Source organism: Ooceraea biroi, chromosome 4 (assembly GCF_003672135.1).
Source record: "Ooceraea biroi isolate clonal line C1 chromosome 4, Obir_v5.4, whole genome shotgun sequence".
In the NCBI taxonomy this organism is placed as follows: Eukaryota; Metazoa; Arthropoda; class Insecta; order Hymenoptera; family Formicidae; genus Ooceraea; species Ooceraea biroi.
Window position 1 is genome coordinate 1621551 of NC_039509.1, and position 14357 is coordinate 1635907.

Genomic DNA, 14357 nt, shown 5'->3' on the forward strand with positions numbered 1-14357 from the left:
ATGCACGGAAGTGTGTATGTGTGTACTCTGTGGCCGAGGGAGAGCCACGCGGAAACTCGACGGAGCGGCATTTCGGGCGCGCGACGACGACGCGTCGTAGAAGTCGCGAAACAGCAGCCGAGATTCGCGTTTGAGGAACGCGTTTCACGCAACGTGCGCTCGCGACCGCATTCACGACGGACCCTGTGAACGGACGGACGGACAGACGGGAGGAGACCGCGAACAAGGAGGAGCAAGGCGGAGGAGAAGCAAATGCGTCTGGCTGTGGCGCGGCACGCACACACGGACGACACGACTCGTACGACGGAGATCGCGGGGGAGGGAACGAGAGGGGTTGGTGGTGGTGGTGGTGGTGGATATACCGGGAGGTGTAGTGCCGCCGCGCCGCGCCTGACAGTCCACGCGGTCCCGTCCCCGAAAAACACTCTCGCCACGCTATACACACGCGAGGACCGCGCCGTGTTTCACTCGGAACGCGAGCGCCACTGGCAATGTCGGGAAGTGACAGCCCAACATTCTTTCACGGCCAGCCCTGGTCCAGCTGGATCGAAAGAATCGGACGTGACAAGCCGCTGAGTAAGTGCGCTTTAATCTGTCCATCGCGACGCCACCGAACACCGCACGCCCGCGGCCACGATGGGCCACGGGCGTCGGGGGTGCGCGTACCTAACCTCACTTCGACGCTCCTTTGTCCGGCTGACGGTCGGCAGGCAGCGCGACACGCGATACGCGGCGCGCGGCGCGCGGGGGGCAACGTCGAAGGGGGTGTTGTTGTGTACGGTGCATCTGCGGCACGGGGGAGCGACAGACGTGCCGTGATTAATCGCGCCGCGTGCCCCCCCTCCGCGCCCCCGTTGTATCGTTGGCGTGGATCATCGCCACATGATTTTCAGGACTGAGAATTATGTAATTCGAACGAGCGCGCACGCTCTTTGAACGGAGTAGAAAACAATCGGCAGATTGACTTTTCGCGAGAAAGAGAGAGAGAGAGAGAGAGAACGCCCTTTTCTTGTCGCATCTTTCTTTGATCTGATAAGTCCGACACAGCAAATGTTGAAAGAAACGAGAGAGGGAGAAAAAGAAAAGAAACACATATATACATGTAACATATACAATTCAGACGCGCGCGCGCGCTTCCTTCTCTCGAATTTCATTATCGCAGGAGTTCTGTGTAGCAGCTGCAATTAGCTGCATTTCCTGTACAAGATGTAAATAAAATAATAAAACTCACTTGTCTATAAAGTTGTGTTCTTTATTTCACATTTCTGTTTAGGGGTTGGATTACTTGTCTCAAACAGAACTCATTTTGAATAATTAAAACAGTTTTGTCAAATATGTCCATTTTTTAAATAAAAAAATGTTTTATATGTAAATAATGCTCTACTAGTGGTATATGCATATAATGCTTTGCATTAGCATACAGTATTAAAATATAAGTAAATGACACAAAACTTTATTATAAATGTATTTTATATAAATGTACTGTGTGTATATATCTATCTATGTGGAATGTGAAACCTTATATTAGTATATAAATAGTATATAAATCAATCAAAAGCATTTATTCTTTTAAAATAAATTATTTCATATTAAATAATGGTATATGTGGTGTAAAGCTAAAACTATAATGTGTCTTTCAGGTGATGAGGAAACAGAAACTCAACCATCAAGCTCAGTCACACGTCTTGCTGTAGAAGGTAATTGTCTGTGTGTTAATTTATCTCAATATATATGCATCAGTCTAAAATAATAACAATAATGGATAATCCTGTAGTATCTTTTGTCTCTTCTCTGTATTTATTATTATTTATATGTATTTGTTATATTAATGTAATAAAATATTTTTCAGATATCGACCTATATGGCTTCTGTCCCGAGAGAGACACTTTTTACGGAGTGGTATGTGAAATATGCGATGCCATAGTGAAACCACAAGCTCTTATTCAACATATGGGTACGTATTCATGCATTTATGCATTAATTTATGTCGCTCTAAATAAAATTTAATTAAGCTGTTTCATATTTGAGGAAACCAAAAATATAGATCCACTAACTGTGCACAATATTATTCCAAAATATATCAATTATTATTCTATGCAGATATATAAATATGAATCAGCTTGATTATACTTTTATTATGTTGGTAGCATCCAAAATTATGATAAAATTTAACTGCAAAATGACAGAGAATTTTAATCTATTAATGTATCCACAGACATCTATTGATTTATGCATGCGTCAAGATTGTAATTAACTCAATTTAATATTAATTAACTCAATTTAAAAGTTAAGATTTAGATTATCATTTTTTTGTGAGAAAACAGTTTTAATGCTATTATAAACAATACACAAAACATAATTTCATTTGTAATTTGATGCTGGTAGACGCATTAAATTTATCTAAAGATTCTCAACTCATTTAATAGCTATTTACATTATGTATACATACTTGCAAACGTAATTTATGAACACACAACTTCTATTTTGTCACAGAGAGTCGCCATTCTTCCGGCACGGCGAATTTTCCGCCACCTCCTACCCCGACCACGAAACCATCCGTGAAAATTCCCTACTGTAAGGTGTCCAAGCTGAAGAAAACTACCCAATCGTCCCCATCTCCTTCAACAGCGTCATCAGCATCATCATTATTATCGTTATCGTCTTCATCATCATCTTCTTCTACCACTACTTCTACTTCCACTGCATCTTCTTCGATATCCGTCATCGGCACGAAATTGAATCACGCAAGTGTGAAACGTACTACAGATCAGACAAGCCTGTCTGTAGGTAACACCTTGTCGATCTCTTCGTCACCCCGATCGCCCCTCGAATCGATCCCGGTGCAGACCAGTACTACCTCCTGTAATGTGGCCGGCCCCTCGAATATCACCGTCGCGTCGACGAGCGGCGGCAGTGCGGGGAAAAGTCCCGTCATCAGTGGTAACGGAAGTAGTGGCCAACCGCGCCGTAAGAGACTTAAAACGGATCGCTCGCTACTCAAGGACCGCGAGTACGATCCCGATCGGCACTGTGGTGTCCAGATCGACGAGACCGGCAAACCCTGCACCAGGTCGCTCACGTGCAAGGCGCACACCGTTTCGATGCGCCGAATAGTTGGCGGCCGCAGTAAAACCTTCGACAAGCTCCTCGCGGAACACCGCGCCGCGAAGGAGCAACCGAACAGCGGCAGCAGCAGCCGGCAGACAACGAAGGTGACGGTTGCTGGCGCCGTCACCGTGTCCTCCTCGGTCGCGTCCAGCCTAAACAATCCCCACGCCCCCAACACCCCAGTATCCATTGTCGAGCCGGAAGCGCCAAGTTCACCACCCGTATTATCGTTGCCAGACGAGTATCCACTGCCAAAGGTAAGCAAACGATTGTTCTTTTTTTTTGTTCTCACGATATTGTATCTTGGATCTTTTCATACACGTTCCTCTCCTTGATGGTCCTCTCTCTCTGTAGTGATTCCACCAGTGTGATTCCTCCATTTGCCATTACATTGTGTTAATGTTACGATTAGTCTCCACTGCACAAGCAACCTCCGACAGGAGGACGAGGTTGCTGGCGCAATGACGAAATGAAAGTTTCGGTTTGATCGTGGTTGAGGCGGAGAATCTCGTTCGAGTAGTACTCGAATCAAAAGATACAGCTGTGCATAATTTGCTAATTTATTATATTTTTCCCGCATTCGACGAAGATGTGTGTGAGAGATTTATGACTGCCTCACTTCCGTTCAAAATTATTGTGTTACCTTACGATGAGTTTTGAGACAGTGTGCATGATGATCCTCTTTCTTATTTTGCATTGCGCTTTGAGAAGAACTTTCATTTCTGTGTACCGTTATAATGTTAGACATTGAGAAATTAAGTTGAAGAAGATGAAGTTAAAGTATCATTCGTTAAAAGAGATTTTTGTCTTGGTCGAGCCAAAGAACTTAAAAATTATTGTAATATTATTGCATACTAGCGTTTTAAGAATCCAAAAACTTCTAGTGAGTTCTAGGAAATCAGAATTAAGAGGAAAAAAATTTGTAGATGTGCACCATAGAATTATATCTGTCACAGAGTTAAATAGCTAAACAGTTCTGAATACTTTCTGTTGCTAAAAAGCACAATTTTTCAGTACTTTTGTTACATGAAAATAAACTTTCTCTAGATTAATTTTATATACAAAAAAAGGCCAAAGTAGAGATTAAAAGAGTTAAAGCTAAAGAATTGTGCGATTCTGCTGACAAACATGGATCGATCGACCCAGTCAAGTCAGCGTTGACGCGACGATGAGCTAGCGCGCGCAAAAGCAAAGGCAGAGGGTGTCGGTTGATACTTGTTTTTTGTTTTTGTTATTGCAGGCTGTTGATATGCTTTATCGGTGTCTGGCCCCGCATGGCTCCACCCAACCTGTAAGGCATGGTTTCTTTTGGGCACTTAAGCGCCACCTCTTCATACTCTATGGTTCTTAGTCTACTAATCACCAACACTTCTCTTTTTTAGACAAAACTCGAAGAGGACTTCGCCAACGCAGAGGAGTTGCGGAATCTAGAGTCCACACTGGTGGTCAACTCTACCATTGCCGGGGGCAGCGTGTCGCAGCAACAACCACAGCAACATCAGCAGCAGCAGCAGCACCCACACCAGCAGCAGTCGGGCTCGATGATGACACCGATATCTGTGATGTTACCGTCGTTGTCTCCGCTACCCGGCGTCAACAGCGAGGAATCACCGGTGGCCACCTTGATACCGAACACCACCACGACGTCCGCGATGCCAGTTGTGCCGGCACCACTGCCAGCTGCTTGCGTACAACCGCCTACGGTTGTTGCTACGGTACTTGAGGGTGAGACCCCCGTGGACATCGATGCCGAAGCCATGTCCATGTACTCGCCCGTCTATTCTGCTGCGAAGGACGCCAAGTCGCAGCTAGTGATGCAGATGCAGCCACGATCGAACAGCCACTCGCAATCGTCCGTTGCGTCCAGGAATTACCAGCAGATACAAGCCTCCATGCCGAATCTGAGCCTGTTCGAACCGATGGAACAGTTGGAGCAGCAACATGCCAGTCAGATCAACGGCAAGAGGCTGAACCACGCGAGTCCGGTGTCGTCACGGCAGCATAAGAGGTACAAATCGCAGCACATGGATCTGTCCTCGTGCCAGCCGTCCCAGGACTTCTCTACGTCAGCGTCGATTCAAGTGGAGGCGACGACTACGTCGTCGCCGTATCCGCATTTCGGCGACATATCCTGGTCGAACTGTCACCCAGAGCCACTGGCGGTCACCCGGTGGCTTCGTATCTCGTCCAGCCGCAAGCAGTACAACTTCAATATTCACTGACACAAGACCCCACCCACCCCGGGCTGAGGACCGTGCGCCGCGGGCGTCACTTGTCTACCTCCTTCCTCTCGCGAGATCTTCTTCGTCATCGCCGCCCACATCGTCGTCATCCTAGTCGTCGTCATCATCGTCGTCGTTGTCGGCTCCGTCGCCGCTGATGTCGCGTCCGCAGCCCGTCGAGGAGGGAAGGTGTTCTTGTTCTTTCTGCTATTGCCACGATGTGAGTACTGCGCGTACGAGTGACGAGTATCCTCGTGCGCGACCAAGCCGGCGCAAATGGAGTAAATGGCATACGTTTGTCCACCTGGACGCCCTGAACAGCATCTTGGAAGATGTTCGTTTACATCGCGTTTAAGCGTAATGCGACTATTCGCTCTAGCGTAGCGCCAAAGTTTTTTCAGCCTCAGTTCACGAGCATGTCGATCGCCGTGGCAGACCAGCCGACCGGTGGTCCATGACGATCGCGTGTCTGGACGTGTACCTGAACTCAAGGAACTTGACAAAGAAAAGGAAAGAAAGGGTCGATGTGTATCCCACTTTGGTTTGCTCGCGGGATTTATAACGTAGGAGAAAAAGAGAGCGCGAATGAGTGTGCAATTTTAATCATGAACGAATGAATGTAACCGCGGTACCGTTTCTAACATTTCTGCACAGGATTTTCGCAGTATATTGTGTGCCGTTTGTGTGACTTATATTGTACTGCTTGTGACGCTGCAGAACATTCCTATTCTCTCTTTTTAGCGACGCGCGTCACACAGCTTCCTCGCTTGTGATTACAAGGCTTGGGAGCTCATTATTAAGTAATTCCTGGAAGGTGCTCTTTCAAATAGAAATTTTGCGTTTGGCATAGGGGGGTATTATATCCATGCTATGTTGCAATTCGAAAAAATTGAACGTTCTTGTCGGATGAATGTAATTCCCTTTTGATTGCAGCACGCCTACGTTCTAGTAGATTCATTCATAATTTTTATTCGGTTATCGAAATTTTTTGAAATTATTAGACACGGCATCGTGAGTTATTTTTGTTACTCGTATTGCCGTGTAGACGTTTCGAGGAGTTAAGATCCTCTTTCAACAAGCTGCATCATGATTCGAGGGGATACCCTCTTGTAATTTTTATACTTTTGGAATCCAGATTGAGTATATTCTTTATAAATTGCTGCACGTTACCAGACTCCAAAAGCTTTATCGAATGAAGAGTTTGCCCATGGAATCCTCTTGAGCGATAAAATTATGATGAGCACGTGATTGTTCTAAGTGCAGAATGCTGCCGTGCATTCCGCATCTTCTTTTTATTCATTGAATTTTGTACATAGATCACAGATTATCACACTACTTGTTTCATATTGTACATAGAAAAGTATTTAACGTTGGCTACATACACGGTATTTGCATAGGAAAAAAGAAGAAAAAAAAAGGACTTCTCTCCCCCGTAACGTGAACGGCGTGCAGCGAGCCTCGATTGTACATACGGTGTGTATATACATATACATATATATATATTTTTTATCGATCACGATCTCTTAAACCTTTTACGTATGTGTGTGTGTGTACTCCGGACATGAAGCGCCATTTATTTAACGTTATATCCGCTTCTTTCTTCTTTTTTTTTTACCGTTTTCGCAGCAGGTTCTAACAGAAATCATACATAGCTCCGTGTGATTTATTTTCGAACGTGGCTTCATCCTGCGTCGCTGGATTTCGTGACGGGATGAGACCGGTTTGCGACGTAAATACAGATGACAAGAAGAATCGTTTCTTTCGCGTGAATTGCGTCTCGGTGTATAAATTGAAAGAGCCAGTGGACACAAGCTGAATTCTATCGATCTTAATCTAGCAAAAGTGGATGGTCTTTGAGCGTTTCGCAAAATTGTGACAAATCTGCTCCTGTCCACTGGTCCTCTCAATAATAGCCAATTCAGAACTCGTCTCCACTCACGGATGCGAATTTATTAACAGAATTGTATACGCGTGAATCTACGCGGCGCGAGCGACTGCACGGTGCGATCAATCATTATTATACTAATTAAACCTGACGCTGATTATGAACAATGTAATTATACATTATTTCAACATAATGTATCTATCAGTACATGGCATTCTAATGAGTGATATGTGAATTGACAGAATTGTTCAAATTTCGATTTTTTGCTAAAATTGTGATGTAAATTTGTTCCTCTTTATCATTCTGATACAGATGATCGATCGTTAATCGAGCAGGTCGTAAGCGTAACCACGTGGGTTTTCGCACAGCTCCGAACCAACAGATTATTGAGCTACGCGATCCCGCTATGTTTAATCCAAGACAATTATTTATTTTTATACGTACTCGTTGATTTTTGCATCTCCGCGCACTACAGTTTCCTCCCTTGGAGAAGAGGGCGGAGAAGGGCGCGCGACTAAGCTAGTAGCGATTGCGGCAGGACGCATATACGCGAACTTCTTATCATAGATTGTGATATTTAACTGTTAACGACTAGTAGAATAATTGTACATGTGTCTCTATGTGTTCGGCGGCAGAAAACTGCGTAACGCGTTGCGATTTCTTTCTTTTCCTGACAAGAGATGCGCTCGTGTACGTGTGCGTATGTGTATGTGTGTGTGTGTAAGCGTCTGTGCGTAAGAGCGTTTTCGTGCCGTCTCTCGTCGATTTCGCCTTATCCTTTATTAGAGGAAGAAAGGAAACACTAATAATGGAGATCTAATCTGCGTTATTCCGCTTAATTGTGCTCGTGTTGACGAACGAATTCCTTTATTAACGAGCGTAGTGAGAAAATTAGGAGAAGAAAAAGAAATTAGGCCAGCTTGCGATAATCATTGTTTGGACGAGGAGGCAGAGGGGTGGGATACGTCACGTACGCGTCACGTTTAATATCAGATAACAGAAGGCCCTTGAATTTTCCTCGATTATTGCGCAGTACACACAAAGCGATGCTTCACACCGTCGCCGCTGATCCTCTTTTGGCTACCTGAATACCGTGATAACTTGTACATAAATCGTGTAAGAGCAATTAATTAATTAATTAATTACCCGTGTACCTACGGACATCAATTAGCCGCAGTTAGTTGTGTAAGGGTGTGTAATAACATGTAACATACATGTAACTGTGCGAACGATAAAGGAAGGAAGGAAAGGATCCCGCTGGAACTCGTAGGCATGAAGCTCTGTGCTGGCGTATTTAGCATTAATCGTGGTCCTCTGTGGTCATCCGAAATGATAATCGCGCAGCCACATTTAACGCTAAATGCGACACTATCGATGCCGAGCTTCGCCTATTAAAAATGATGAGAATCGGGCAGCTACAGTTTCGCAGTTTTCCTTAAAAACCATTTCTGTGCATGTGTACCACCATCTGAATTTGTGTTCATTGCTCGGCACGAGACGGGATCATACCAGTGCGTTCCGAGGGGTTCCGAGATATGATAAGTTAAAGAGAACTTGCTTCCCAGTCGAGAGTGACTCGACGATCGGATTTTCCATCATTCACTATCCCGCAGAGCAATAATACAGTATGTTCCACGACTGAGCGAGTTAACAATAATAATTTTATTAATTGTAAGCTACATGTGTGTGAAGGAGCATTCGTGTTCTGGGAGCTTTCGCGTTTCTCATAGTTGTCGAAATGAAGATCAGAGAGCGTCGACCGGTGCTGGCTGCATCACTTTGAATCAGTCCTTTTAAAAAATTAGTGAATTATGAATCGTGGAAGTAGTTCGGAAGAAACATTTTACGCGAAGAATTGAGAATTATGAAATTTTCGCATTTACGAAATCGTAAACAGTTTTCATGATTCTTAAGAATTTTTTAAATTTCTGTCGTCAAAGCACATTAATTTCCTAGTCAGAATTAAAATACAATAAATAAAAATGTTCTTTCTTTAATTATTACTGACTGGAGAAAGGACTAGAAGAAAGTAAAATTCTAAATCATTTCTAAATTCGAAAAAAAAGTGCGTAAAGTTTTCTTAATTCACTTGCTTTCTGTGTGAAAGTGAAACACAGATCGAATCACTTCGACATTACCTAAGAAAGTTCCATTTTATTCTAAGACAAAGAGAACGAAGAAAGAGAGAAAAGAAAGAGAGAAGCGACTTGACAATTGTATCTTTTCTTCGACTCGACTTCCGCTTACTTCGTTAGCGTGTGCGTGCGTACTGCAGAAAGCGAATAATGTTTTAATTATTCTAACGAATCCGCGCGTGAAACTGTGGTGCGGCGGATGATACACGGCAAATTGATTAAGACTGATATATTGATGAGGGGGAAGGGACTCATCCGTCGAATTTAGAATGTCGATGATTTCTAGCGAATTCTTTTTGTACAGATTTCTTCTCAAAGTAGCGAGGTATAATGTTCACTTAATTTCCAACCGGTGGTGTATTGCTTTATCATGTTGCTGAAAACATGTGCACGTTACCGTCAGAATGATGAATGATTGATCTGTTTGTTTCTTTGACACTGTAATTTTACGTGGTGAATTTAAGAAAAAACGAAAGAGAAAAATTACTCCGAATTTATCGCAAAGCAAGATATTTTGTGGCATTTAATTTAAATATATGTTTTATATTTATTTGTAAATCCCGATCTCTTTTCATTTGTCCGCTTACCTCATACCCATTCGTAGATTTATTTCTTGTTTCTTCCACGCGTGCGTGTAGCTAAATGAACTTTCGTGCGATGAGATTAGAGACGTGAGGCTGGTACAGGTTTGCATGGCATCATGCATACTGTTGCTTGTTACCACATATCAATCACTGTAAATATTGTGCGATATTTCGATTATGTCGTATTATCGATGTGTTGTAATGATTATTCGATTAGTGCGACGTGTATAATTACCGAGTATTTGAGATTGTACCATGTGATTTCGTAATCCCGCTATCTATTATTAATGTACAAACTTTATTAAAACGTCACTCGCGCAACGGATTCAAGATATTAGTGGGATTCATCTAATCTGTGAGGATGTTCTCTCTACGTGTTTCTGAAGAAATTAATCATATAAATTCTTTAAAAAAAAGTTGCGTTTTATACATATCTTTTAATCGATTTAAAAGACGAGAAGAGAAACTCAGTAGCAACATTATATTTCTCGCCTAACTGAAGATTAATCCTAAATCCTTACGAGAATAGAGTGCTGCTGCTGACATACATTATTTTCGGGATAGTCTGTCTAGGTCGTTGCCACCAACTAAAATATATGCATACTTTTATTGCTCCCTTTATCCTCGTGGTCGAAGTTACGTAAATACGTAGAGAGACCATAGATTGACCAAGGGAACGTAATACCCGAAGGATCATCCTTATTCAATGATGATTTTTCAGTGTATAACATATGTACTGCATTCGTTGGTGGTATGAGAATCGATCAGCGTGCATTTTACGCAAAAATTTGTTTATAGAATATCTTTTCAGTATTTATAAACTGATTTAATCGTGCGTGTGCGTAGAAAATAATTATTAAAAATTATTCAAATTAGACGCGGAAATATATATGAGATACTTGGTGGTGCAGTATCTTTTAAAGATTGATATGATATTAAAATTAATCCTATCATTAGCATCATATTATCGAATCAAAAGAATCTTTTGTAAAAAGAAAAATATATATTATTCATGAAACCTAAATTTAACTGTTCACATTTAAAATATTTTATGCTATTGTTGCTAATTTACTGATAGCTTTCGTCAAAATTGAAACTGTCTTCTACTTTACTTATTAATTTATCGTGCGAAAAAAAATTAATAAGCGTAAAAATTAATAAAAGTCTCTTAAATCTCATGCTTATCCAACCTTTTTTAAGCTTTGGCTGATAAACGACATACAGTCAACTGAATGTTTACTACGGTTCGTATACGGAAAGCGAAGCGATTTCTCAGTCATACACGACCTTTGACACCTCTTCATATGCACATTTAGGCGATGTTTCTGAAACGCTAAGCGATTACACCGAATATCAATTTGAAAATTGCGCAATACGCTCGTAGCGAGAGAAAGCGTTCGATGTGACCGCTTACACTTTTACTTTTTTAACGCGTGTGCGGTGTTCTCGTCCCGTAAGGTCTTCGCCGTAGGCCCATGCGAAGGTCTTCGACTTTTACGTAGATAATATCGACGTTTCCATCATTAAGCAGCACACTGTAATGTCACTGTAAGGAAAACTGGAATGATACGAATGGGCGGAGCACGACTCGGCTCGCTAGCGCTCGTGATCACGTTCTTCTCAGGTATTTAGCGTGTTTGTGAATCACGTAATTCCTTCCCATAATCGCTGTTATTGCTAGCCGATCGCCATTGAAAGGGCTTGTACAATAAACACCTTTTCTCCCCAAATGATCGATTCCTCCCACGAGCACGAGTCGAGATGTCCGCGATACAAACGTCGACGAGTACACGTACTTCGAACGTCCGTGTTTATTGCACGATACACTTTTGTAAGTTTTCTAGACGATCGCTTTTTTATTACTTCACGTCTCAACAAGCAATACGTCTCTCCGGAGTCTGCACGGGTCTCGCGTTTCCGCGCGGAGGATCCTTCACAGAACCGAATTTTCTGGGGGTGCAGAAAATTACCGAAGTCAATTCTCCAAAGAATCTCTATAATATATATATATTCTGTATATTTATTTCGACGAGCAATATTTTTATCCCGCGGGGGGATCCCTGGTACACGCGAATCGCGGGACGAGTGCGTACTTGCGATTTTCGTAGAGTAAAACAGAATGGACATGCGTTTTTCCGTTCACCGCGAGGGTTGACGTGTCGTTCGCGTTGATAGGACAGACAGAATCTGAAAGTATTCCAGTGCGAGAGGAACGAGCGAATTTTTCAGACATTACGTATATTCCTAAGAGTGGAAATTCCTATTCGCGTAAGGAGATTCACGTATCCCATAACGCTTTCCGCGCGATTCACTACTCAAAAAAGTATTACTGTAAAATTTTAATGTTAAGAGGCGCGAGGCGGATGCCGAAGAGTGTCGGTAAGCAAACTCCTACCGCCTGACCTCGATCATGCTCGATGAGTTAATCCTATATCGCCAAGAGATAATCGATTATATTATAATAATATAAGCCGAACGTCGTGGTGTGAATTTTGTCGGATGCACTCTGATCCGAGTCGGACTAATCTTGTATGAACGTCACTTAAACTTCCTTTTCCTCACTTTTGTCGAGAATGTCTGTGGATGTTAACATAGATGCGCGTTTCCGGTACGTTTACTCGAGACAGTTGGAGCAGTATTACGCGACGATTTATTGTACGAGCGATTTTCGCGAGGCTCGCCGTTCGATTACACAGAAAAAGCCACATGTAACGAAACCATAGGGTATATTCTCTATATAATATATATACGACAGATAGCCATTTAATTCTTGACTACTTTATATCGCGACAAGTAAGAGAGGGAGAGCGAGAGAAACTATGACTGTGGAAGCGGAGAATCGAGTGTCTCGTGCGACAGTGTGCATTGAGAGAGAGAGAAAAAGAGAGAGAGGGAACCTCCTTTACGATCACCAGGAACAGTATTGTTACACAGTTGATCGTTACATGTGCATAAAAGCTTTGGAAATAAAACAACCTGAATCACAATTCTGTCATTGATCCCCTCAACGATCTTTTTTCTTTTTCATTCATGCATGATCTATATTAATTTATACATTATTTTCCCTCAAGAAACCTATTAAAACGAATTAAACAGAGTAAAAGTACATGACAATTTTTAAGAAATGGTGGGCATACTCAGAGTGCAGCCCAGCATATAGCGTGAAAAGTGAAGGTAATGGGCGAGAACGAAAGTTCGATATAAAAGGAATGATCGAATCTGTGCGCGGCGGTTCTTCGTAAAACTCGCCGCAAGAAAGAGCGATACGTACGTCGCGCGTCCATCGTGAAAGGACACGACGGTCATGCACAGATCTTCGGGGACGCAGAACTGGTCCACCCACTGGGAATTCCAGACTTTTTCATTCAGCATCTATCGAGTGAAGCACAGTTTCGCGGCCGAAAGCGCGATCACCGTTCAATAGCGACTCAATAAGTCGGTCAGCACCAGCTGCTTAATGGAACAATAAATTAAGATATTAACCAATACTATATAATACGCAAATAGATACGTTAATACATAAAAATGCCATTATATGCGTTATTCATAATTTCTGTTTGATTCGTAGAAATTGTGCTAGGAGATTACGGAAGCTTAAATTACGTATGCGTGATTACTCGATGTCATCGTACGCGGATATGATGTCTGTATGCTCAGAGCCCGGGTACTTGACCCGCGCTCTTTAAATACGGAACAACGATTCAACGCACAAAGATAGCATCGTCGTGAGGTACGAGCGCAAGATCTATTTGTACGGCTGCGAATAGAGTGGCCCAGCTGGACCTAATCGACTTGCCGCATCCCAACCGACAGAAAATGGAAAAAATGTATAATTTTGCATATACTTGAGATATTTAATTGCAAACATTAAATATCATAAGCAATGTGTGACTAATTACAAACATAAATTATGTGCTAAACTGCATAAGAATGCCGATTTATGGCGATTTCTTCAAATCGATCACACATTGTCAATAATTATGTGTGCTAAGCTTTATCATGGATTAATATTATTATATCTTACCGGAAAACTATCTATTTATTACTGATGTAAATTTGTTAAAATTAATTTCAGTGTCTCATGATTAATTGACAGATGAAATAATAATTAAGATTTAACGTGCCTGCAACGCGTGATATAATGTAACACAAGTTTCGCTCGGATGCGTTGTGAGCGGATAAAGATAGCGTTTAAGTAGTAACTCGGGAGATATAAGGGCGAAATCTATTTGTTGCCTATGTAAGTGCACCAGCTGGAGGCGATCGACTTGTTGAATTCGCGCACTCGCAACGGCCAGGTCATTGCCACTGTAGTTGTCCAGTTGCTTTATTGAACTTTGTTGACTTTGGCACTTGCCGGCAAGCGAATCATCATCAAGCCACCATGCGGTGAACCTAGTTTTATGTCATCGTACCACACATC

At 42.4% G+C, this 14357-nt stretch overlaps 1 protein-coding gene across 2 annotated transcripts; it reads left to right on the plus strand.

Annotated features, from left to right (window-relative positions):
- Positions 1 to 9: 9 nt before the first annotated feature.
- On the plus strand, positions 10 to 12921 carry LOC105285602 (ataxin-7). 2 transcript variants are annotated; one of them, XM_011349888.3, is made up of 6 exons: positions 10 to 576; positions 1641 to 1697; positions 1850 to 1954; positions 2494 to 3365; positions 4349 to 4399; positions 4491 to 12921. In XM_011349888.3, the coding sequence occupies exons 1-6, from the start codon at positions 492 to 494 to the stop codon at positions 5328 to 5330; spliced, it is 2010 nt and encodes a 669-aa protein (XP_011348190.1). In that variant the 5' UTR covers positions 10 to 491; the 3' UTR covers positions 5331 to 12921. The 2 variants fall into 2 exon arrangements, with proteins under 2 accessions (XP_011348190.1, XP_011348191.1); XM_011349889.3 differs by lacking the exon at positions 4349 to 4399 and having other exon boundaries at positions 11 to 576.
- Positions 12922 to 14357: the final 1436 nt, after the last annotated feature.

Bases quoted from the DNA above. Each gene is read 5' to 3' on its own strand.
- LOC105285602 (XM_011349888.3), top strand. From the start codon at position 492: ATGTCGGGAAGTGACAGCCCAACATTCTTTCACGGCCAGCCCTGGTCC. The intron at 3,366-4,348 runs GTAAGCAAACGA...TTGTTATTGCAG, and splicing joins ACGAGTATCCACTGCCAAAG to GCTGTTGATATGCTTTATCG. The intron at 4,400-4,490 runs GTAAGGCATGGT...TCTCTTTTTTAG, and splicing joins CGCATGGCTCCACCCAACCT to ACAAAACTCGAAGAGGACTT.